We start from the raw sequence: 23,621 nt of genomic DNA on the forward strand, positions 1-23,621 counted from the left end.
TGACAGGATAAAAAATGAGACACATTATTTCAGTGACATGTGCAGAGGATAGATAATTTGAGGCATGTTTAAGAATGCAGGGCCATGGAAAATGCATGTTTCTCAAAATCATAAATCACAACACATCAAATCAGAGTGCACCATTTGTGATTATACCATCTCTAAAATGTTTTGGTATTTAATTTGTTTTGACCCAGCCATTTGACCCAAAATGGACGCTGTGGCAGCAGCTGCTATAGGAATATTTTTCACATAATTTGAAAAACTATTATTTAACAATAGTTATTTTAGTTGCTATTTGTCACTAGCTAGCTAGCTATGTAGCTAGCTTTATATACAGGGAGAAACTGTAGGCAATGAGGACAACAGCAGATCTATTTGAACATCTGAGCAAATAATAGATGTGTGCGGTGAGTCAGAGGCCTGGAACCAGGCTACTGCTTTAATTAAATGCTAAAACAAATTTCAAATGCTGTCACCTGTTAAGTGTCTTCCTTTGTTAGGAAAGGAAAAAGAGAAAAACCCAAACCATTTAACATCACTGGCTGTGCATCCTGCATGTAAATTTTTTATTCAATCCTGTTGTGACATTTGAAGAACCAATAAAAAAAGAACATAATGAGCCTGAAGAAGGAACAGTAGAGGAATTCTAAAACTGATTTTAATATTAGTGTAAGTAGACATGCAACAGCAGGAATGTTGTATGAACTTTAAGGTTTTCAAACGTCCACACTAAGCCAGAATTAAGTGTCAGACATTACACTGGATGCTGGAAGGATGCAAAAAGGATGCTGCATAGCAACGTCATCTTTTCTTTGTGGAGAGCCAAAGCAAATTTATCTAAACAAACACAAAGCTTATGTCCCTGTTTAGGATGAAAGAAATGTTGCATTTAATGTTGTATAAAAGCACTCATTGCTCCACAGTGAGACAAGTTTAAGGCTGTTGTGATCTCTGACACTATGGTTTCAACACAGCAGAGCCAAAATATGACTGTGGCAGCATGTTTATGTGCTTAAAGTGTAGCGTAAGAGGTAAGACTCATTTGTTCTGTCCATAAAGCTCAGGTAGAGAATGAGAGTGAAGTAGCTATAAGAGTTTTACATGCTGATGCAGAGTTTTCTCTCTCTCTCTCTCTCACTTTTCTCTCCACTCTTGCTCCCATTTTTTGATGTTAGCTCATTATTTTCATTTTTTTTAAATTTTTTTGTTTGTTTGTGTTTTTTTTATCTGTTAATTTAACATCACTTATTTTTAAATATTAAAATACAAGACAATTTATGTGAAAATGTGATGATAAAAATAACATTTACAGCACAAACATTGTTTAGCCTCAGCGGCTGTTTTGTTTTAATTACTTGCAGGGATTCAGGCTGATCTGCAGAATAATCAGAAGCTCTTTGTCTTTCCTACCTATTTCTCTCCTCTCTAACAGCAGCCATGGTCTAATCACGGCTTGCCATGAGAGGGCCGGGCATGGCACAGGAAATAGAACTGTGATAAATAAAATAAGAATAAATCGAATGTGAGTGTAATTACATTAACATGACCTAATTTGTAAAGAGTCTATTAGTATAATATCAATATGTCAAATGACAATGTGAAAAAAAGGTGTCTGTGTTAAAGAGGTAGTTTGTAGTGACTTACATTCATTAGGTGATCAGAGACATGACCCAAAATGAATGATAGTGTTGCTCAATAATAGCTGGTTGTGTAAATAAGCAACTGTTTGCTAACAAGTATTAACTTAAAGTTATAATATGTAACTTTTCCACATTAACATGTCTAAAAATGACTAGACCTATGTTATTGTTGACCTGTTTTTGAGTTGTGCACTTCCATCATCCCAAATGTTTTCAGCAATTCTCAAACCTAAAGAAATACGTGATTTTAATCATTGCAATGGTCCATTTCATTTGGACGTCATGTCCCCTATGTGCATCTGCGGTGTTGTGGTTGCCTGCCTGTGTAATACAATTTTTACACCTTGGTAGTTTTCAACTATATATGATAACCACATGAAGGATTTTAGTGATCGGACGTCTGGATCTTAAGTTATCAGAGAAAAAAGCCAAGCAAATGTTAGACGGCTCAGCCGCCAGCTGCTGGAGACATCCTGTGTCAGCTGAACTGCATTAGTGAATCACAAATTTTTAAAGTGAAACTGCTTTATTCAGTTTTTCTATCAGTTTAAATCCCCTGGTCTGTTTGTCTTGGAGAGGAGGAGACCTCTGTGGATAATTCGGCTCCCAGTAAAAACCTACTGAACGACTGATACTGAAGGCATCCAAACTGGGGGAAGCTTACAGTTATGGTGGTGTACTCCCATGATCTCAAGCTATTTCATGACGTCACTCAACGCCGTCTTTTGTTATTGTTTTGATTGAGAGACCTCTAATGGCAGAAGTTATGTGTGCTTAAAAGGTGATTCACAACATCAACATAGTTTCCGCTGCTCCCTGGCAAACAAAAAGTATTTCCCCACGTTTCCTGTCCGTCCTCACTATCCCTGTCAAATAAAGGCATAAAAATGCCCTGAAAATATGATTTATTTGACCTTTCAGTAAACCAATGTCAGTTTCAACATTCACTCTGTATCTCTTGTAAACCTCATTTTGATAAAGAATGGCTGAAGATATGAAACACAATCACATGCTGCAGGACCGAAAATAATGTAGATATAGAATTTCTTTGACCTTAAATCCATGAACACATTTTACATGCAGGACAATCTTTATATTCTGTCTGTCGAGGGATCAATTCATTTCATTTCAGAATCTGAGGTACCAGAATGAAAGATAATTTAGTGAGAGAAATACCAAACAATGGTCATATTTAGCAGCTTTTAAACACTGCCTCAGTAAATCAGCCCAATTTCTTTGTAAGTTGTGAGTCACTATTGAGAGCAGGCTTGCAATGATATGACATTGAAAATAGAGCTGACAACAGCTCATTTTGCAACAAGCCCCCGGGCAGCACCGACAAAAACTAAATGAGTTTCATCAAAAAGGAAAGGGAGCCGTTTGAAGTTGCAGTCACATAACTGGGCCAAAGCAGCAACATTCAAGCAAATACTTACAAACCTAATAATGAGGTTTTGTTATGCAGCATGACCATGGACAACAGCATAAATAGAACAAATGGTCACAGTTTAAATGTAATATTTGTGCTCATTCTCAAAACTGAATGGGGATCAAGTCAACTGTACTAATATGCCGACCATATAATAATTAAGAATATCATCACAACAGTGAATTGTTAACTTGTAACCGTCCTTTTTGCCGCTGGTTATTACTTGACAGTAACTAGAAGTGTTGCTTTCATTATTTCACAATAAATATACTTGGTACGCCAAAATTCAACAGATCATTTGACCACATTTAACGTCTAAACACAGTTTGCTACAGAGATAACCCGCTGTGATATAAGAGTAACAACTTAGACGACCGAGCACAGAGAATATACCAAACACAAATATGAAAGTAAGCTACTTCTCCGAGGACTGAACTTTTTTCCATGTCATTTACAAATGAATATTTCCGCTACTGACTGTGGACCACGGTATAAGATCTCAAAGGAGATTAAAGTGTTGAAAGTTTGCAGGACTGGGGAGCCTGGTGAGACTATACTTCTAAAAATCTATCCATGAAACCTGTCAGAGTTTGTTTACTGGGTTTTGATTTAGTCCAACAGTATACAGCAAATTTGACAGGCCGTGATCAACTCCCCGCAGATGCAATGCAGCTTTCCAAGTTGGAAGCGATTTCTTTTTCACTTTCTGTGGGTCGGGCAGACTTGACTTCAGATCTCGCGTCATTTCGGTGTAAACACAGTGTCTGTTTGCCTATAGGATGTAGCATGAGGCTGAAATTAGTCATCTTCCATGCACAACGTGCAAGGTGTGGAAGTAAATTTTCCTCCAATAGTTTTTCTCGCTCACACGATGAATCATGAATATAATTTTAGCAAATCATTTCCATCCTGGTACAGCACCGGGAACATAACAGGCCCTTCACACACAGGTGTTATATTGCTTATATTGGCTGATTAAACCTCTTCTCAGGACTGTGTGGGTTTGAGCAAACTGTGTTTGACTAACACCTGACTCTCCTGTTAGTTTTCTTTCTGCCAGGGTAGAACAACCCCAAAAAAAAAACAAAAAAAAAAACAATATATGAAGTTTTCTGACTTTGGCTAACTTTCAGCAGAATGGAGCTCCACCCAAACTCAAACAGAATAACTGAGAACACCTGTGTGGGTGTGCAGGATTTTTTAAAAGTGTAACAGTGTTGTCTCTGTTTCTCTGGTAAAATACAATTGGTTCCAAAAACCACTTTAGTAATATAATAAGCCAATCTGAAGATAGGAGATATGTCTTGTTATATTTAGGAAGATATTGGGTTCAGTGTTTCCTCTAAGATTACTGTCCAGAAACTCCAGTAAATGTATTTTGTTTCAAAACGGCTTTGTCTGGAGGCTGGATCTCAATGGTGAAAAGAAAAATCTACTGTGATAAAAGTTCAGAATATCTGTACTCTCCTGTCTGATACACAGACAACCCGCATAGTTCATTATTTTTAATTAATTCCATGCTTTTTCTCCATTACTGCCACTTTCACCGATCCTGCAGCTGTCATGTCTTTCTATTGCTTTGTCTTACAATACAGCATGCTACCTTTCTTACACTAAAAATGTTAAAATGTTAAATGTGCAACACTTGCAATGCCTTGTCAACTTGCTATTTCCTCATTCCACCATTTCCATCACCTACACCGTGTTCAGTACGTCACTAAATCTGCTTTACTTTGCTTTCCTTCTCTCTGCTTGAATGACACTTGATCGTTTGTCTATTTTCTTAGATTTCTGTTAACAATACTATTCTATTTAACAATGAAAGGACAGCTTTGTGGTTTAGTGAATGAAATAAATTGCTTCTTTAGATTGCATTGATGTGTAGTACCACTCTTAAGTGATAAAACTGCTGAATTAAAATTACCTTAAACTGTCTTTGCAGAGAAATGTTTCTATGCATTCTATAGCAATGTCTAAACCTTTCAGTATGTTTTATACTGATGCATTTTTTTCCTGAATCTGCAACTATAAATTTTTCTTATTATGTCAAGTCAGTGATTTAGATCATTTCCTTGCTGAGTCAATGACAAATCTAATTATCAGAAATGTGACTTGGCCAGTGACACAGAGAACGTCCGGGGCTTACTGACCAGCTGAAACCTCTCAGATCTCCCTTCCTCCATTAAGCCTCGAAAAAAGGATCCAGCAGTGCTGAGCTTTAATGGCTTAAGGCTCCCTGTGAAATCACAACAGGGGGGGGAACCTCACTCCTCACACCATCAACCAGGAAGCACCTGAGAGGCGGAAATCATATTCACCTTGTATTCACCTCTCACTGGGCTCATAATTGCAGGAGATAGGCGTGCTCAGGGTCTGGAGTCTATTACCATACACCCATGGACAATGATTAATGACCCGGTGGGAACAAACAGCGAGCGGCTGCTCTCAAACAGCGTCCATAAGCTCATATGCCACCAAACAAAGGAGCATATGCTTCAGATATTTGCCTTTACTTCAAAAAGTTGAGAAAAAATAGGGCATGTACACGTATGTGTGCTAGATTGCATGTGCACACTGGTGTGTTCCTGCATGTGCATGTGTGTGAGAGTGTACAGTCAGACTTCTGTGTGCGATCATTACCGTCATGTCACTATGATTAGATTAATCACCCTGAATGTGACCATCAATAACACTAATGTGTCTGTTTCCTAAATCTGATCTACCTTTTTAATGACTACATTGCATGACTAAATTAGTGCTGGTAATCAATCACAGGTCAATCTGTAATGAAGGCAACAGGAGTATTGGTGACAGCTACTTTAAATGACTGCAAGAATACACTAACTGAGTGGAACTTGGAGTGGATATCTATGGGTCGAGGATTATGCTGTTGTCAGAGTGTTTTTACTGGAATATCCAAAAACATTTATGACTCCTACTGGCCTGTGTGCCGATATCTAAAAAAAAAACAAAAAACACGTGCTGTGCACATTCTTTTCCTCTGTAAACAACAGGGATCTTTCTGCTGTAAAGTCAGATCCCTCATGGACAAGCAGCATGGCGTACGTATCTGCAACAGCAACTCACCGATGGGGCCGGTTTCCCTCCCTTTGCGGTGCAGACGAGAGTGAAATTCTGGGCTTGGTATCGACTGAATGGGGCTGGAGTATTCTCTGCCACCACCGATATGTTGTTTGGAGGTGCTGTTGAGGACAGGACAAAAGCTCTGTGAAACAACATCCCCACACACATTTGATAGACACAAAATGCAACCTCAGATATTCTGAAGCCGCTGGAAAACATCCGCTTCCCCTTGCTCGGTGCATTCCAGGAGTTATTTTGTGATGAAGTGTCTTCTTCGGGTTGTACGTATAGATGGAGCATTGGCAACAGTGACAGCAGAGCAAAGAACAAGAAAGTGAGAGCAGAGGAAGAGCAATGCTGTTGTGCACAGATGTTTAAAATAAAACCGACTAAAACAAATCCTCAGACCTGCTTTATCTTATCCACCTTATCTATTTTCAAAAGAAAGCAAGAACCCGCTGAGAGAATCTCCACTTAAAATGGTAACTGAATGGTTGGGACAGTATGTTCAAACTCCCCAGGGCGCATGTGAGTCGGATGAGGCTGATAAGGTAGAAAATCTCATACATATCTTATCACTAACCCCTCTGTCTGAATCTCTCTAGGGATCCCACCAAGTATGTCATGGTAGCGTAAAGGGAAAACATGTGAGCGAGACTTCACAGCATTATAGACCAGCACTGGGAGGAGGAGGAGGAGGTGATGAATGGAAATCTCCCAACATCCCCCGGTAAATCAGCTGTTCAACATGCAGTGGCTGTAGTCCCGTGTACAGCGGCTTAAATACGAACGCGAACACTTCATAGACCTGATTCGGGGGATATCAAATATCAACAAGCAAGTTTTAACCGATGACACTGCAGCAGATGATGGCCAGCTGCACGAGGACTAGATGAATTTTGATGAGGCACTTTTTCAAAACACTGGCTGAGGAGGTTTTAAAATGCAGATGAGATTTTCATGTATTCCGCATATCTACATGCCTTCTCTCTGTGAGGCTTTTTTCTTGCACCGTCGTGCATAGGCACTGAATAGTTGTATGGCATATTAGCTCCCTCCAGATTTGGCAGTGCAATGTTTTAAGAATACTTCAGTTGAGCTCCAATCAGAGTGAGGAGCGTTTGTGAAATCTGTCAATGACTGCGTGAGGTGAGAGAAGGAAAGTTACTTCTGAATCTTCTGAATGCAAGAGCCGCGCTTTAAGAGAGATACGGCAATAAGAAAGGTCCATGCGTCACTTTTATGTCTAAATCCATCAAGCGGTTTTAAACCGACATGTCACAGCAATTAATTGATTAAAAGCAGGTGGGGGTTGGTGGGGGTTTCAGCTGCTGGCCTGGGCGCCTCCGTGTTTCCGCACCTCTTAATTGCTTATTGATGGGATTCATATGGTTGTAAATTAACCTTAGAACATTCCATTATCTTACTGACAAGCCTGTCTCAACCTGGCATATGATAAGCTGTCAGAGGTGCCTGTTCCTGACCAATCACGCTCCAGTGCTCGACACAGAAGCCGTGTCAAGTGCCGAAATGCCTCTGGTGACGTTGCTCTAATATGCAGAGACGATAAAAAAAAAACAATCTAACTTTATAGATGATATTGATTGGTCTATTCCATAAAACGGCATTATACACCACTTTGTAAAAGCTTGCTGAAGTCCAGTACATATATTAACAGCACCACTGTCAGTTTTTAAAGTTCTTCAAGTGCTGCTGTTCAATGCAGTTAAAAATTATGATTCGTTTTCACAACATTAGCGGCTGTGAACGCAAAGAGGGAGCGAGACTTTTGCAGCAATCTGCAGTTTTTAAACACACTGAGCCAAACACACACATTTAATTTACACAAAGCTAAGCTCACAGAATCCAATCTCATTAGATTAAAAATAATTACTGTCAAATCGCAAAGTTTACACTTGACTGATAAGTATTGATAATCCCCAGACAAGTACTTCTTCAAAGCGGTAGTAACAAGATGCTTTGTTTAGTTAGAATGAAATCACTAACACAACCTTGTAAATGCAGATAAAGAATTCCTCACAGTCAAGTTAGTTCTGGGGAGCTGCATATTGATCCTGATGCTCTATTGTTTTCTACCCTGTGGGTGGGGGTTGGTCGGGGGCCCCCCCTAATGGGAGTCAAAGGAAAAGACGGGAGTAAGCCTTGGTGAGGTATTTGACATGATTAAAACCAGGACCTACAGTGAGGAGCAACACGACAGCCCCAGTGTAGGATTAAGATGTTTTCTGTGATGATGGCGATGGAGTCTAAGCCTTTCATACCTCATTTAATTGCAGCTCTCTCTTCGCCCACTTGTTAAGGTTGAGCTAAATTTTTTCCCTTGTTTTTTTTTTTTTTGGTGTGCTGCAGTTGGTTGTTTTTAAGCTGTCTGCTGGGTATGTTAAATGGGGGCGTCTGCCTCTCGGTGCAAACGCTTACTGAGGCCTGCATACCAGTCATTTGAAAACAGCACATAAATAATTAAATTTCTCACTTGACAAGGTTACTGTCTTGTACGTTGATGCTGATATAGTGCTCATACCGAACAGGGACGGAGAAAGTTATGAATTGAAATGTGAAAAAGTCACCACAGTCAAGTTTACTGAAACAATATGTAGAAGTCTTGGGGAAATTGAAAAAAAAAAAAAAAAGCAAAGAAACTTTTAGAAAAAAGTAAGAAATGTCAATATCTTTGACATTCTTCTGGTGGTTTTCTTAAAGAGTCAAAAGATTCGAGTACAGATATAAAAATTCAAAATCCTCTCCGCAGCATCTCTCCGTTTCCTTTACATAATGAAAACTGCACAGCTACATGGTGTAAAGGCAAATGTCTTTTCGGCTGCATCCCTGGCATTCTGATTGACACACACATTTTTTTTTCATTAGAATTGATTTAAATCTTTTGGCCAATGTATGTTTTTGCTTTGGGTCTTGAGAGATCAAAACAAAGATTTTATATATCCCACTATGTGCTTTAAGGGATATATCTTCCTCTTTATGCTGAGCAATTTCTCAAACCTTGTGGGCTCATGTTCTCTTTCAAAGGTTATTGGAATAAAGATTTATCAAGCTATAACTTCCTGAAACCTTTCAGCTTTTCACCTGACAATAACACGGTTTGGTCTTAAGAAAGAAATCCTGAGATACCTTTGCCAAACACGTACTGTATGAACTGCTGGCTATACTCCATAATATTATTAAAAGCAGGACACTGCAAATATGTAAAAATGTGAGCTCAGTGGTCCCATGAGGCACTAGTTCTTTTTCCAATGTTCAGAGCGCACTTGTACACCGCTGCATTAAAAGCATTTACTTGGTCCCTGGTAGCACTACTGTGCCAGTTACATCAATAATGATCTCTCTCTCGCTCTCTCGCTCTCTCCATCTCTCGTTTACCACCTCCTTCTTCTATATCCTCAAGCACCATTACCTTGCTATCTTTCCAAAGAAGAAAAAGAAAAAAAAAAAAAAAAAAAAAAAAAAAAAACCTGCAAATGGGATTGGAGAATGTGCAGAACAGGAGCACGTTTAATGCTCCCAAGAGACTGCTTTCCTGGGTCTCATAATTAAGGGATTTAGAGCTCTGGAGACAGCTGGACTCACAAGAAACACTCCCAACATCCCCTTGTACTAAGCAACCTGGCCTCGAGTCCACATCTCTGGGGGTTTATTTATAGTGGAGGAAGGTGGTGTCTGTGTGTGTGTGTGTGGGGAGGAAGGCAAAGAGAAGGCACCAAGGTCATACTCGGCTTACTTGCACTGACAGTAATTCAGTGGTAAGTATTTGATGAAGCTGTATTTGTTTTTTTTTTTTTTGTTTTTTTTTTTTGAACCCAAGGGTCCCAAAGTAATCAGTATGAATTTAGAACGGTTTCACCAAGATAAATGATGATTGTGTGTGCTATTAACACAACCACTGGTGGATTAGGTGGATCACTTTCTTGACAAATGGTTTTGGATCGTGTACATAACAAGAAGTGAACTTATGACATTTGCATTATTGCACATCTAAATTGCCTGTAGGTAAGCATTGGTTTGTGTTAGCCCAATGATAGACTGGAGACCTATATGCATGCTGGGGTATAGGCTCCAGTCCCCCGTGTTCCTCACCAGGATAAGTGGGTACAGAAAAAGGTTGAACACCAAAATAAAGTTTCATTGTACTGCAGTAATCTTAAAAATGACATTATAGATTTAGTTTCAAATGACCTGATTCCTCTACAGGTGAAAGCTGGCATACCTAAGCAGCAGCTAATCTTTGTCCCAAAATTAAACTAGAAGTCAATTCAAATAGCAATCACAAAAGGAACATTAGTGCAGTCATTTAGCCAAAGTTTTCAATTTCAGACAGCTTACGACTGCCTGCTATTGCTGCTTTTATTTTTTTCTTTGTTTACTGCATATTAGCTTTTATGCACGACTTGTGCTTGAGTCACCAACTGTCCTGTGTGGATGCGTGCCATTTAGTCACAAAAGAACATTGGTTCTGAACGCTCCACTGCAGACGTTAGCTTCTAATAAAGCTTTCAAACACTAAATTTCATAAACATCTGTAAGGAGGGCCGTTTATTTGGATTTATTTTCATTTCCTATTCAAAATGCACCGCTGGATTTGACTTCTCTGAAGCAGGTACAGTGAATACAGCAAGAACCACAGCCTCTTATACCCTCATGCATTCTGGGTACAAGGTCGTATATTTCAAACTGCATTGAAAGAGGGCCTCGAGGTGACACAGTGTCATCAATATGCAACACAATTTCATGTCTGAATGTGAAGAGGTTCTTTAGAGTTGAAATTGGAAATTATAGTGCATGCCGAAAGGGACACAAGTGGACTCCAAAGAACATGTAAGAAGTATTTCCTCCCGCTTAGCGCCACTGAAAAATATCACAGAGAGAACACAAGTGGAGGGAGAGAAGAGGCTAGAAAACACCATGCGTTAAGGTGATGTAGCACATTTCACAAGACTCTGTATACTGCCTCTTGTAGTATGATATTTGTATTAACCCTTAGAGACACTTTTCTCTTTGAGTCCCCCTTCACAGAGGGGTCAGAGGTCAGGGCCCGCTACAACTCTGCATCCTTACAGCTGCCAAAGGATACACTTGCTCAGAGACACTTGTGCAGAGCATAAGCTAACGCTAGGCCACACATTTGCTTCAGTCTGTTTACTCCAGCTGAAGAGCATCTTCACGGCACCACCCAGCCACTTCACCTTGTGCCATATGAGATGTGTTGTCCTTTTCCTTTTGTGTTTCCATAACTCATTCAGTTGTCTATACGGCTCGCCACCAATGCCACCAAGACTAATTCATGTACGTTTAGTGTACCATTCAATTACATGTTCAAGGTGAAAACAAACCTCTTTCAGAGTGACATTGGAAACTTCAGACTAAGGCTGCGTATAGCTCAGCTGCGCCTATTTGTGATTGGTCCCAAATACAAAGGCGTACGTAAGAGGTTAAACGTGAGGAGTGTACACATAAATACCCGTGGCACACCGCTGCAAGTTAAGCAACCGGAAATTCAAAATGTTAATTGACTCTTTCACCTAATATCCATCTCAGTGGAGTCTGGGATAGAAGTTGATGGGTTCATTCCTGAGCCATTCCTGTGATCTCAACTTTACTTGTAGGCTTGAGGACATGATTCTGGCATCAAAAAAGAAAAAAAAAAAAAATGTACACTGCCAGCTCTTGGCAATGCACCCAACACATGCCCCACTGCTACTTCATTTCTGCTCAAAGGCTCAAAGATTGTTCCTCACAGAGAGGTATATGTAAATTCATGTTTGTATATATTCACATACATATGCATGGGAAGCAGTTTGTGTATGTAGTTACTTCCTGTGAGTGGGAGTGACATACATGCATTCCAGAGTGAGTTAAGCTGAGTGAAACATAAAACACTGCCAAAGAGCTTATATCCCTTATTTTGAGAAGTCACACAGTTGGATGGGCTATGATTGTGGCAGTGGGGTAGATAGAAGGCAGCTGGAAAAAAACAATCAAAGTTAAGTCCTCTCAAGAGGGAAGAAAAAAAAAAAAAAAAACGACATGTTGAAATGAGCACTGGAAAAAAGTCCCCCATACCTAAGTCGGCTCCTTTTGAAAGCCCATATTCCCCAACACGAGCGGCAGCGCGAGATAAAAGACACCGAAATGCTTTTTAATCACTTTTCTATTGTGCTTTTAGCATTTGCATTTACACCCCACCCTGTTAATTTGCATGGATTATTACTGTGCTGTCAGCTCATATCGCATCCTCCTGCCCCAGCCAACCAGCAAGCGGTAGCTGGTAGGTAAGAGAGAGACAGAGAGAGAGAGAGAGAAAGAGAGGGACTCGGGTGGCTGTCAGGAAGAGGAAGGGGATGACACACAGAGACAAAAGCTTGTGTCACATTGAACAAGTTCCCCAGTTCTGATGTGCATTAATCATACCAATGTTGCTGAAAATGCAGCGAGCACATATGCTACATGCCTGTGTGCTTGGACGTGTGTGTGTGTGTGTGTGTGTGTGTGTTTGTGTGTTGTTCGGAGAGTGAGACACACGTTGGAGCGTTCTTGTCTGTGTAAACAGACGGCTTCACTGATGTTTCTCTGAGCGATGACAGCTGTCTAGCAAGTGGCCTACTATCAAGTGGACATAATATTGCAGTCTACCTGTGAAAGATATGGACCACCCACGAAGATCTAATATACACACCGCTGTTCAGAACATCTCACATGTTCATATACCATTCACCGAAAAGTAGGGGGAAAATTACACAGAAAGATCTTCCACTAAAGACACCGATTTGGGAGCTTAGACACAATTGTTTTTGTTTTTTTCTGCTGCTCTGTTCCCATATGATAGGAAATATGATATGTGACGGCTGTATATGGCTTTCCCCAGTCTCTCTCCAGGATGCCGCACTCTGAGGGTAAACCAGGCTTGGACTTACAGCTTTGTGTTTATAATGAGGACAAGGGGGACAGAAGAGGGGATTTTGCCAGCACAGTTTGAAGGCTCAGTTGAGACAGGACAAAAGGGAAAGCTCTGTTTTTTTTTTTTTGTGTCTCCCAAATAGCAGACAGTGGCAGATGGGACTTACCCTGTACCCAGCCCAGCATCAATTATGCTGTGACTGGCACCCTCATCCCTAAAGTCCATTTTTTGCTTAAGGGCAGAGGTTTAGGGTTGGCAATCTGTTACAATTTGGCCCCTTTACCTCTAGCCCTCTCCAGCCTCACCCATCCCCCTTTTGGCAGCTTGCTAATTCAGAAGGCATTGACACGGATGCACCTTTAAGGTCCCCAGTGCCACGGGCGTCACAGACAAACTTCTTGATCAGTGTGGCTGTGAGGCCTAGTCGTGATGTTTTTTTGTTTTCTTTTTTTTTTTGTCTTTTTATGACACTTAATTTACAGACCAAAGGGGTAAAATGAGGCTGTAGTGTTACATGAGGCCAAAGAGAGTCACTTGAAGTGGTGAAGTATCCATCATTCAATTCTCAGTTCTGGCCCCAGACCATATGAACAATCCCCAAAGAAGTCTTAGAGAAAATCTACATCAAATGCCTGCGGCCAGACGGCCACAAGCTCCACAGATGTCGATATAGTATACACAGGATTCAGGGACAGGGAGGGGAATTCATATTTCAAGCTGACATGCAAGGGTTGTTGATGGGGCAGTTATGACCAAGACAAATGGGTGACCATGCACCAAGGGTTTCTCTTTTTTAAGATGGGCAAAAAGTACAACAGAATATATTTCCTTACACGCTGAACCCGTTCTGGACACTGTGGTTTATTCTTTTAAGCAAACTGCACAATACTTTTTAGTAAAATAAAAAAACTGATTCAGCTTTTAATTAGTGAAATAGATGAATAATATCTGTTTTGCTCATTATGGTGTGAAATATGGTATACTGATGCAATATTATGATACCCTTAACACTTTGACAGCATTTTAAAGCCATCTGTGCATTTACCCCCCCCCCTCCTGCATTTTCTCACAGACTTGATGAAAATACATTTGATCCAGTGCGACATCTGCATTTTTAGCAAACACGCTCCTAAACCTCTTGCCGTTCCGATAATCAGTGACAGATACCGAAACTGCCGTCACTCCGGCACACAGCACAAAAGCAATCATTTCCCCATCTATGAAACACATCTGAGAGCCATCATTAATTGAAGTGATACTATTTTAGACTATCTTATGCCTTTCTCTTCTTATTTTCTATCATAGATTTTCTTTTTTTCAAAATCTTTTTCGGTCTGAAATAAAGTGAACTGAATGACTAAGAGCTATAAATAACTGAAGAAAACAACTGATTTCAATTTAAATACCTTACACATAATAATATAGTCCCATCCAGCTCATAGTTCTCATTAAAGGTGGGTAATCACGTTAATAGATATTCTGATCACACATAGTGGCGTTAATTCATGTAATTACTGTGTTGTATTTTACTGAAATGCAGCCAGTAACACTATGGAGGTGTTACATGTGTGATAGCTGTATTTTCAAGGTGACTTTTTGCCAAATAGAAAATGCATACTCCGTGAAGATTTCACCTGTTTTTAATCTTGTGAAGAGACTCGTCAGCGAGTTTCTAAATTGACGATTGAACGTGTAAAAAATCTCAGTGGGCATCTTGAGTGAATGATTTGGGCTTGAATGGCAGGTGATCAGCAATGGAACTCTGGTTTGTCTCGCATGTTCACAAATTGAGTATTTTGAAGTTCACACAGCTCTTCCCTGTAGCAGGCTGGCGTCTTTGAGACAAGTGTTTGTGTTTTGTCAGAGCAGGAGACAATTCACCTCCATTAATGATGTGTTTGTGTAATTAAATGCCGCTACACAACTGTTAAAATAGAACTCAGAAAGTAATTTGGCAGTCGCTTCTGCATTTGTATGTTCCTATTCTGTCTCAAATCACACACAGAGGCTGCCAAATGTTTTATTTAAAACATAAAAGAGAAGCGTGGTGGCCATGTTAAACTGCCCTTGTAAGGGATTTTGGGTAGGGTGAAAATCAGAACGCAGATTTCTTGGTTATGCCAAACAGCATTCTATTGTGACTTCCTCGCTTTTGTCCTGCGTTTTATTTTTCCCCTGGTTTAGCAGCCAAGACGTAACAAACTTAACAAACTCAAACATGCTCCATCTGGGCTTGAGCACTCGTTCCCTACTGTTTTTGGCAAAAAACGATGCCAAAAAAAATGCACTATTCACTGAAAAAGTGCCCAGGAGCCATACTGTATGAATCACCCACCAACTCATGTCACATCATTACAGAGATACTCCATGCAATCACACCTATAAAGAGAAAGCATTTTGTACTTTTCATGTTTTCTATCACTTAAAAGTTTAAGGCTCTGCCAAATTTTGACCCGACTGTGCTTTAATGAGCACTTCTGAAACAGTCTACCAGTGATTCTTTAAAAGTTTATGGCATTTTTGCCTTTATTGAATAGTTGGCAGCAGAAGTAACATGAATAATGGGGATGAGGAGATGACATGTGACAAAGTCGTTCAGTCACTCGTGGTGATGGGCAAACCTTGTTGCAGGTTCTTACGTGCAAAACTGGAGAAAAAAAAAATTCAAATCATTTGGCTCCTCAAATACACTTGGATTGTGCCATTTAAACCACGACAAATCAACCCAGTCTACATGCCAAATTTTCACTTTTAAGATACTGCTTTTCAGAGCTGTTCACGCCAATCACCACTGTTCGTCTGAATCTTTCTTGATCTGCCATTATTGCGCTATTTTTTTTTCATATTCACCTGTGCTGACCACAAGAAAAGACAGCCTCATATAAAAGGCCTTAAACCCGGGTCAGTACTCGGTGAACAATGAGTTCTGCGGCTGAAAAAAATTTGATGAAGAAAGAGAAAAAAATGCAAAGCGGCTACCAAGAACACAGTGTTCTCCCGTGTCAGTCAGTTCCTGAGGGAAATGGACAGAAGCGGATGTCTGAAGTGTCTAACTTCACGTATTAGAGAGATAAAATGGTTCATCATGTGTGAATAATATCCCTTGTGTTGCGTTTGATTGATGGGTTCTTTCTGGTGAGTAATCCACTCTGAAAAGAATGGGAACTTATAGCTGATGGCATGTCTCAACAATGTTCATTACAGTGTGCAGGACATTAAAGCTTTTAATGGGGCTGGACTTTTCTTTCACAATTGTCAGTGAGCACTATGTAACATAAAAATGTATAGAGCACTGCAGTAATTATGTGGTAGCTTTATACTGGAATAATAACCTGCTACTACTCTGTTGTGTTAAACTGCACTTAAGAACATGTACTGTAAAGGCTGAATTATGGGAGACTTTTCCCATTAAGAATGTACTAATGTTAATGTAATATATGTCCCCATATCAAGAGGGATGTTGCCATACATATCAACTATAAGGAGACATATTATTATACATAATATGAACATATATTGTCAGGTGGGATGGATATACACCTATGTAGTATATGTCTACAATGTAAGCATATATACATAAACATACACATCTGTATGGGCTAGATATGTTACAATAACTAATAGATTACATTTATAATGTTTACATTTTATTTTGTACATTTTTTATTTTAAATGTACATATATTTCATACAAGGAAATTCAATATGTGTACATATATAACATTTGCGTATGGGTACATATGTTGCCCTATCCAGTGCAGAATGTTCCTTGATGACTGGTGTTTAAAGTGCAAAATTATTCTTTATTAGTATCAGACTTTGCAAAGCTTTGTAAACATTTCTTAACAGCAGAGCATGGAGTGTCTTCATTCAAACACGATGCATTTTGCGTTTTATAATATTCTACCATAGAAGATGTAAATACAAATGATTAGTCAATTAAAAAACATTGTGGATCCCAAATTAATGTCTTGGAGGCTTTGTACTGTAAGACTTAAAGACTTTTCTGTCAAGGTTAGAAACAGCGTTGGTTATTTCACATGAGAGATTTCTGCATGTGCTGTTTTATCTATGCTCTTTTCAGTGGTTTTGAAGTCAGCAGGGCTCTGTTGCAAAAAGATGAAGTCACATATTTCCTCGCACTAATAAATATTTAGCAACACTTGAACCAAAAAGCGACGACAGATGTGAGGTTGTTTGCGCGTGTTGCCAGACCACTGTCGATCAAATCTGATCAAAAACACCCATGCAGTTCCAAGCAAGAGTTTGAGTGTTAAACTCTTAATGAATAACACCTAAGGATGTTTTTTTTCCTGAAAATTAACTTTAATTGTCTCTGGCATAGTCATGAATAAGTGATGTTACAGAGAAATGGATGAATAGTTCACAGGGGCTTTAACAGCTCCAAATAATCAGACGTGACTCATGATTGCTAGATCATTTCATTATGTTCAAGAACTCAAGTTTAGACAATTCTCCAGTTTTATTCCAATCTATTCTTCCTCTCATTTAGTTTTCTCTGCTGCTTAATGTGGTTTCTTGTGTGGTGGTATTTATCGCTTGACAAGAGCTTCGGCCATCGCTGTCTTTATAATACAAGAGGTTATAATACGCTCTCTGAGCAATGCTGAGTCTTCAGGGCAGATTGGAGGCTGCAGTGAGTCGCTATCGGTAAGTGGCGAAATGGGCGGTGGCTAGCTTGTTAGCATGCTAACTTCAGCAGCAGCAAAGACAAGAGTTAAAATTAGCATCGCTTTCCACCGCTGGAGACAGCTCGTGGAGAGTAAAGGAATGAAGTTTGATGCTGACCTCACAACGTTTCTTTTGGACTGGCAAGCAAACAGCTGTTAATGCTATCGTTAGGAATGTAGCAATAGCAAAATTTACAAATAAACAATTTTAGCTTGTTTTCAGGAAATGTAGTTTTGGAGGGATGAAGCCCCAAACCCTGCTGTTTGGATTGCTGATGTTCTGTTCTGATGGAAAGAGGGATACCCTGTGCTTGGTGCACCTGCATTTTTTCTAAACTTCATCACTGTGGTGCATCTCTCAATATTTACTGTGAGCAGTAAATATTATGAATGATATTCACATTCCTCCAGACTAAAAGATAAAATCCACAAACCAAAATTGATTTAATTTCTCAAAGGACTAAACCTAGCCTGTTGATCCAAGCACTATTCTCTGCTTTGTCTTGTAATAAAACCGTTTTGTTTATCTTATCTTTTTGTTTGTTTGTTGGGCTTCAGAGGCGATTACATACATTACACTACGATGATTCAAATTGGAAGCTCAAGATAAATACACCTTATTTACAATGTATTAAGCTGTAGAAAGATTTGATGAGAATGACTTTGTCCAATCAGATATGAATAATTGGTTTGAATAACTGGTGGAAATCTCGTCTTTCCTTCGAAGAAGAAAGAAAAACTGTTTGCAATCTTTTCACACGTCAGAAACATTTCAAACATGATCCCTAGTTCCAGTCATCAAAACTGTAATTTTAGCTTTGCTCTTTAAAAAGACCTCATATTAAAAAAAAGAAATCAAAAAGTGGATGAATGAAAGACACACTGAACATCTCAGCATTTCTACATGTGACACAAATGGAAATCCACCATTAGGATGGAAATGACATTTGATTACTTCATGGTGACATATTACATCTCCCCATCCTCAATTATCATGAATGCAATGGTGCCGATTTTGGCCGTAGAAAATATCAGATTTATTTAGGGACTGAAAACATCTTTCATTTTCAAAATAAATTGAACTCTCATGGTGCACCGGCTCTTTTCAAACTAGAAATGATGCCTAACTTCCTGGTGATGGTTGCCTCTCTCTGTGCCATAAAGAAACACTATTTTCACCTTCCAACTTCTAAACTTTTGACCATTAACTCAATCTACTGTGAAACTTTTTAAAAAGTTACCAAATAGCCAGTGCTTTATATGTACACCACAGCACACACTCTATCTTTGGTGTTTTTCACCATACTGATGAACTGTTCCCTACCAATTTCTCATTTTTCTATTTTGACAATTGAATCTTTGAACATGGCAGTTCAGAGAAATTGTCAAAACATCCTCTGGCAGCTAATTCTGTCATAATACTGCAGCCAAAAATCCCATTTTCTACTTGAGTTATTTCATACTCAGCAGATTGGCAAACATTCTCAATTAAATCTGAAGCTTTTGCTTCAGGACATGGTGGGTTTTGTTTCAAGGATGCCATTAATTGCTAAACTAGTTAGAAATTTAATTGACATTCCAAGGGTGATGGCAGTCATTGAATTGTCCAGCATTGTAACACTGAAAGATCCGGCTGAGAAATGTGTGAAGCATTTATGAAAGTGACAATGACAAACTAAAAGCCTCATTGAGAGCTGATGCGTGCCCTGTTTTGTTCATCCATAGCAATAGTGCAATTCTATGTAATATTCCATTCAGCCATATATTATGTAGTAGAATAGAAGTAAAATGAGGACAAAAAAAATGGGATGAACTATAAAGTCATGGTCTGCTGTTTGATTTATGTGTTGTGGCCCTTGTTAAAGGCAGGTTAAGCAACTGTGCCATGCTGCGCTACACCTGCCGCTTCAGATTCTTTGTATAATGATCATTTTCCCAATATTCCCAGGCAGGGCCAGAGCTCTCTGCAATGTTCCTCTCAATATGAAAAGGCGCAGACACAGAAAAAGACTAGGACTAACCTCATGGTGGGTGCACACTGCATTCAAGGGTCATGAATTTGCAGTTTTATGCCTTCACAACTAACTGCACATGTAGAATGCCACTTCATCACAGCACCCTGCCGCGTGAAGTTTTGATTACAGTTTTCCTCGAGTACCTCACTAGTTCCCCATACAGAACACAGCAATTAAGATGACCAGATTGCTCTGATTCACCCTGCAGTCTGGGCTTTACAACTGTGTTTGTAATTGTGGGTGTGTGATTGTACTTCTGCATTTGCATGTACTTCTGCGTTTGCATGAATACATACAGTACATACGCAAGATGCAAGTATGAGTCAGTATGCTCCTATGTGTAGGCGCATGTGACTGACTGTGTGTATGCATAATTATCTCATTTTCAGGCTCAGTTCTCGCCTCCATTTTCCTGCCCCCAAAAAATCAGAGAAGATGTGCAAATGTGCAACAATGTCTGCAGGGCTTTTCCCAACATGAAGAAAAGAAAAATCATTACTAAATAAAGACTAGGTGACTATAAAGATAATATATTTGCTTCACTTTTAGCCAGGAAAAAAACATGCCTATATACTCTTATATCACAGAATGGCTGTCCATCCTGGTGTGGCATCATAAGATGTATAGATCAGTCAGAGGAGGACATGAGCCCCCAAAACATCCAGTTCTCATCCAAACAATTTTGAACTCTCCTATTTCATGTTCGTCTCAAAATAATTACATAATGTAAATAATTAAGTAATGTAATCAGGAGGGGCTTCTAGTTGGAAAGTCATATAAAAAAACCAGACAAAAACACCCTGCTCATAAAGCATCATTTTCATTATCATTTTTTGTACACACGAATAATTAATAGAACAGTGTGTGTTCCATCTCTCCAGTTGGCATCAGTGTGAGTGCAACATGAATAACCAAATTCACTGTCATGACCTTGTTATGAAGAGAAATGTGCAGAACGTAATTTTCATTAGTATGCTTTAAATATGAAAGTGTCCCACAATCAGCCCAATGAACTGTAGATTACACTCAACAAATATCCCTTTCTCCCTCTTACTGTCATTATTTATAATTGCCCTTAATTTAGCATTTTTATTGTAATTTCAGTTTTGGATAAGGACAAAATAGTTTTAAATTAACAAGTATTCACATGACAATTAAAAGTTAAAACTATAAAATAAACTAAGCTTTTATCAAATGTAATCTTTGTGAGTACTATTTTGAAAATGTGTTGAAAAGTTTCTTACTGAAACTGGACAAGGTCAGCATCACATATTGGAGATGCTCCAATAAATCAAGGCCAGCATCACAGATATAACATTGGGGAACACAATTTTGCTGTCTCAAAACAACAGTGTAAGAAAAAAGCAAGTAGCAGCACTTTCTAGTATGGCAGAATTACGAATGGTCTGTGGTCTACGATTCTTTAATCAAGCTCAGATGAGGGAACCTGCCCACTACTGACAAAACAATCCATATTTCTGCTCGGAGGCTTTTAAATGAACTATTTAGAAATTGTTGGATTTAATAAATTGCGGGGATTTTTGTTCAGACCAATGTGAAGCTTAAGGAGTCAGCGTTGACATGTGCTAATCAATGCAAAAGAGGAGTCTGACATAGCACCACAATGGGCACTGTAATATCTCACTGGGAAAACTCAAGCACAATTTACAATTTACTTGACAGATGTGCATATGCAAACCACTCACATTTTATTATGTCTATGTCAAAAAAAAAAAAAAAAAGGGGTTTGTTAATACTGAGGTGATTTATTTGCATTTCAACTCAGTGCTGAGGAGGCACAACATTTCCCAAAGTCACTCAACCACATAAGTGATGCACAACCATCCATATCTCTTTTTTCTAAAAGGACAATACCGCGCCGTTATGATGACGGAAACTGGCAAATTAAGTACATTCAGAGTAGGGTTCATTTGCAATGATAAGAGATTGAAAGACTGACAGGCCCATCAAGACATTACCAGTGGCTGCTCCAGTGTAATATACAAGATCAACTGCTGCTATTGACTGCTGAGTAATTTGGGATTTCACATTAACATCCTAATATGGCATTGACAGAAACTTCTATATAAAATGCTGCAGTCAAAACAATGATGGCTTCATGGGCCGCTTGCTCCAAGAACAAATCTTGTGTTATAAAGAGACTGACGCTGATTCATTAGAGCCCAGAATGTTTGAGATTAGTGCTGTGCAAGCTCTGATTTCCTTCTGGCTTACAGTATTATCATGTTGATGTCACATGCATAACTGTAGTCTGCGCATTAATAATGTGGCTCTTGAAAGAGCCTGAAAGATTCAAGGGCAATGTATTACATAATTAGTTGTCAAAATGATGACAGTGGTTTCATGGTTCCTAGTGTGAACATTAAAATGAGGAATTAAACTGTGCATTCAAACAGAATCATATAAGGCAATAAACTGCTGCTGCGCTGTTTTCTTCATGGGTTTAAGCGTGACGCACACGTGGCCAAAACGCACTCTGCGATGTCACAGCCCATAAGCTGTTATAATAGGCCTACATCAGGTGATTTATTGACCTGGACATCATCTACCAAATAAGAAATAATGTGTTTTAAACACACACTATCAATGCATTAACACTAGAAATGAAAATAAAAAATGCAATGTGCTGCTCATGTGAATGCATGGGGAAATACAATAGTTTTCTACAGACCGCTGAAGCTCAACAGAAAAGAGAAGGAAATGGATTAGTGTAATTTGATGAGACAATTGAGATCCCGCTGTGGTTTCTATCAAAGTACAATAGCACCAAGTGTGTAGCTTGGTCTTGCTACCTTCTGCTGTGGTGAAAGAAGATACATACTGTATATACTCTTTGTGTCAGTATATACAGTCTCCAAGTTAAACAACCATTTAGGTCGCTTGTCCTTACCCTCGTATAAAACCCACAAGAAACCCCCAGCAGCGGATGTAATGGACCACTGTTGCCACGGTAACAATGACTAACACGTGGTTAAGTTTGTGAAAGTTTGGTTAGGTTTAGGTACAAAAACAACTTGGGTTAGGTTTCAGAAAAGATCGTGGTTTGGGTTCAAATAAACCCATCCATTTACCGTAACCTCTTCCTAAGATGAACTCTGTAGCTCTAAATACCACATCACCTAACTTCCTCCTTTGCTTCCTTCATAATTACTACAGCTGCTAGAGATCGCCTAACACTAAAATGTAACTATGGGTCGTTATAACCGGCCTTCACAGACGATCTATAGGCTCATTTTTTACAGGATAGTCTGATACACAAATGAATGTTGGGTACATTCAGATCATGTTATATTCCTTTAGCCTTTGCTTTCAAGGCCAGCTGGGATATGCGTTTGTCTATGTCATGACATCACACTTCTCTTCATTCACAGCAGCCACACAGACTTTGGCTATAAGGATTGTACCATAAAAATGTGACGTAAAAACACACTCTATAGCATTTTAAAATGGAGCCCACAATGAGCTGTATAAGAGCTGTTTTCTATACAGTATGATTCATGGATGACTTACAATTGAAGCTTACTCTTCACTGAAATAGGGATAAGAGGCCGTTTTTTACTGACCCCCACGCAATCGTTTTAGAGGGGGAAAAAAAGAATCATTTTAACTGAGTTAACAAATCTGGCTGTGTTTGTCTTCATATCAGTAGAGCAGAAACATGGGGGCAGAGACAACCTCTTGTGTCCTGACAGAAATAGCCCAGCTATAATTGTAAGTCAGGTTGTGAGCCTGTTTCTATTCCACAGTCATTCAGTCACAATAGGATAGAACAAGTGAGAATATGCTCTCGGGCAAAGTCACAGCCAGCAGC

General features: G+C 39.2%; 1 protein-coding gene across 2 annotated transcripts in view; it reads right to left on the minus strand.

Annotated features, from left to right (window-relative positions):
* The window catches only part of igsf21a (immunoglobin superfamily, member 21a), a 163,036-nt gene that overhangs the window by 22,731 nt on the left and 116,684 nt on the right, over window positions 1-23,621 (minus strand). For both annotated transcript variants that reach the window (XM_023414009.2, XM_023414010.2), the window contains one exon: window positions 6,160-6,275. In XM_023414009.2, coding sequence (XP_023269777.1) covers window positions 6,160-6,275 — 116 coding nt within the window. The remainder of the gene's footprint in view (window positions 1-6,159; window positions 6,276-23,621) is intronic.

Source organism: Seriola lalandi, unplaced genomic scaffold (assembly GCF_002814215.2).
Source record: "Seriola lalandi dorsalis isolate HSWRI2012SDOR001 ecotype SW California unplaced genomic scaffold, Sedor1 jcf7180002054520, whole genome shotgun sequence".
NCBI lineage: Eukaryota > Metazoa > Chordata > Actinopteri > Carangiformes > Carangidae > Seriola > Seriola lalandi.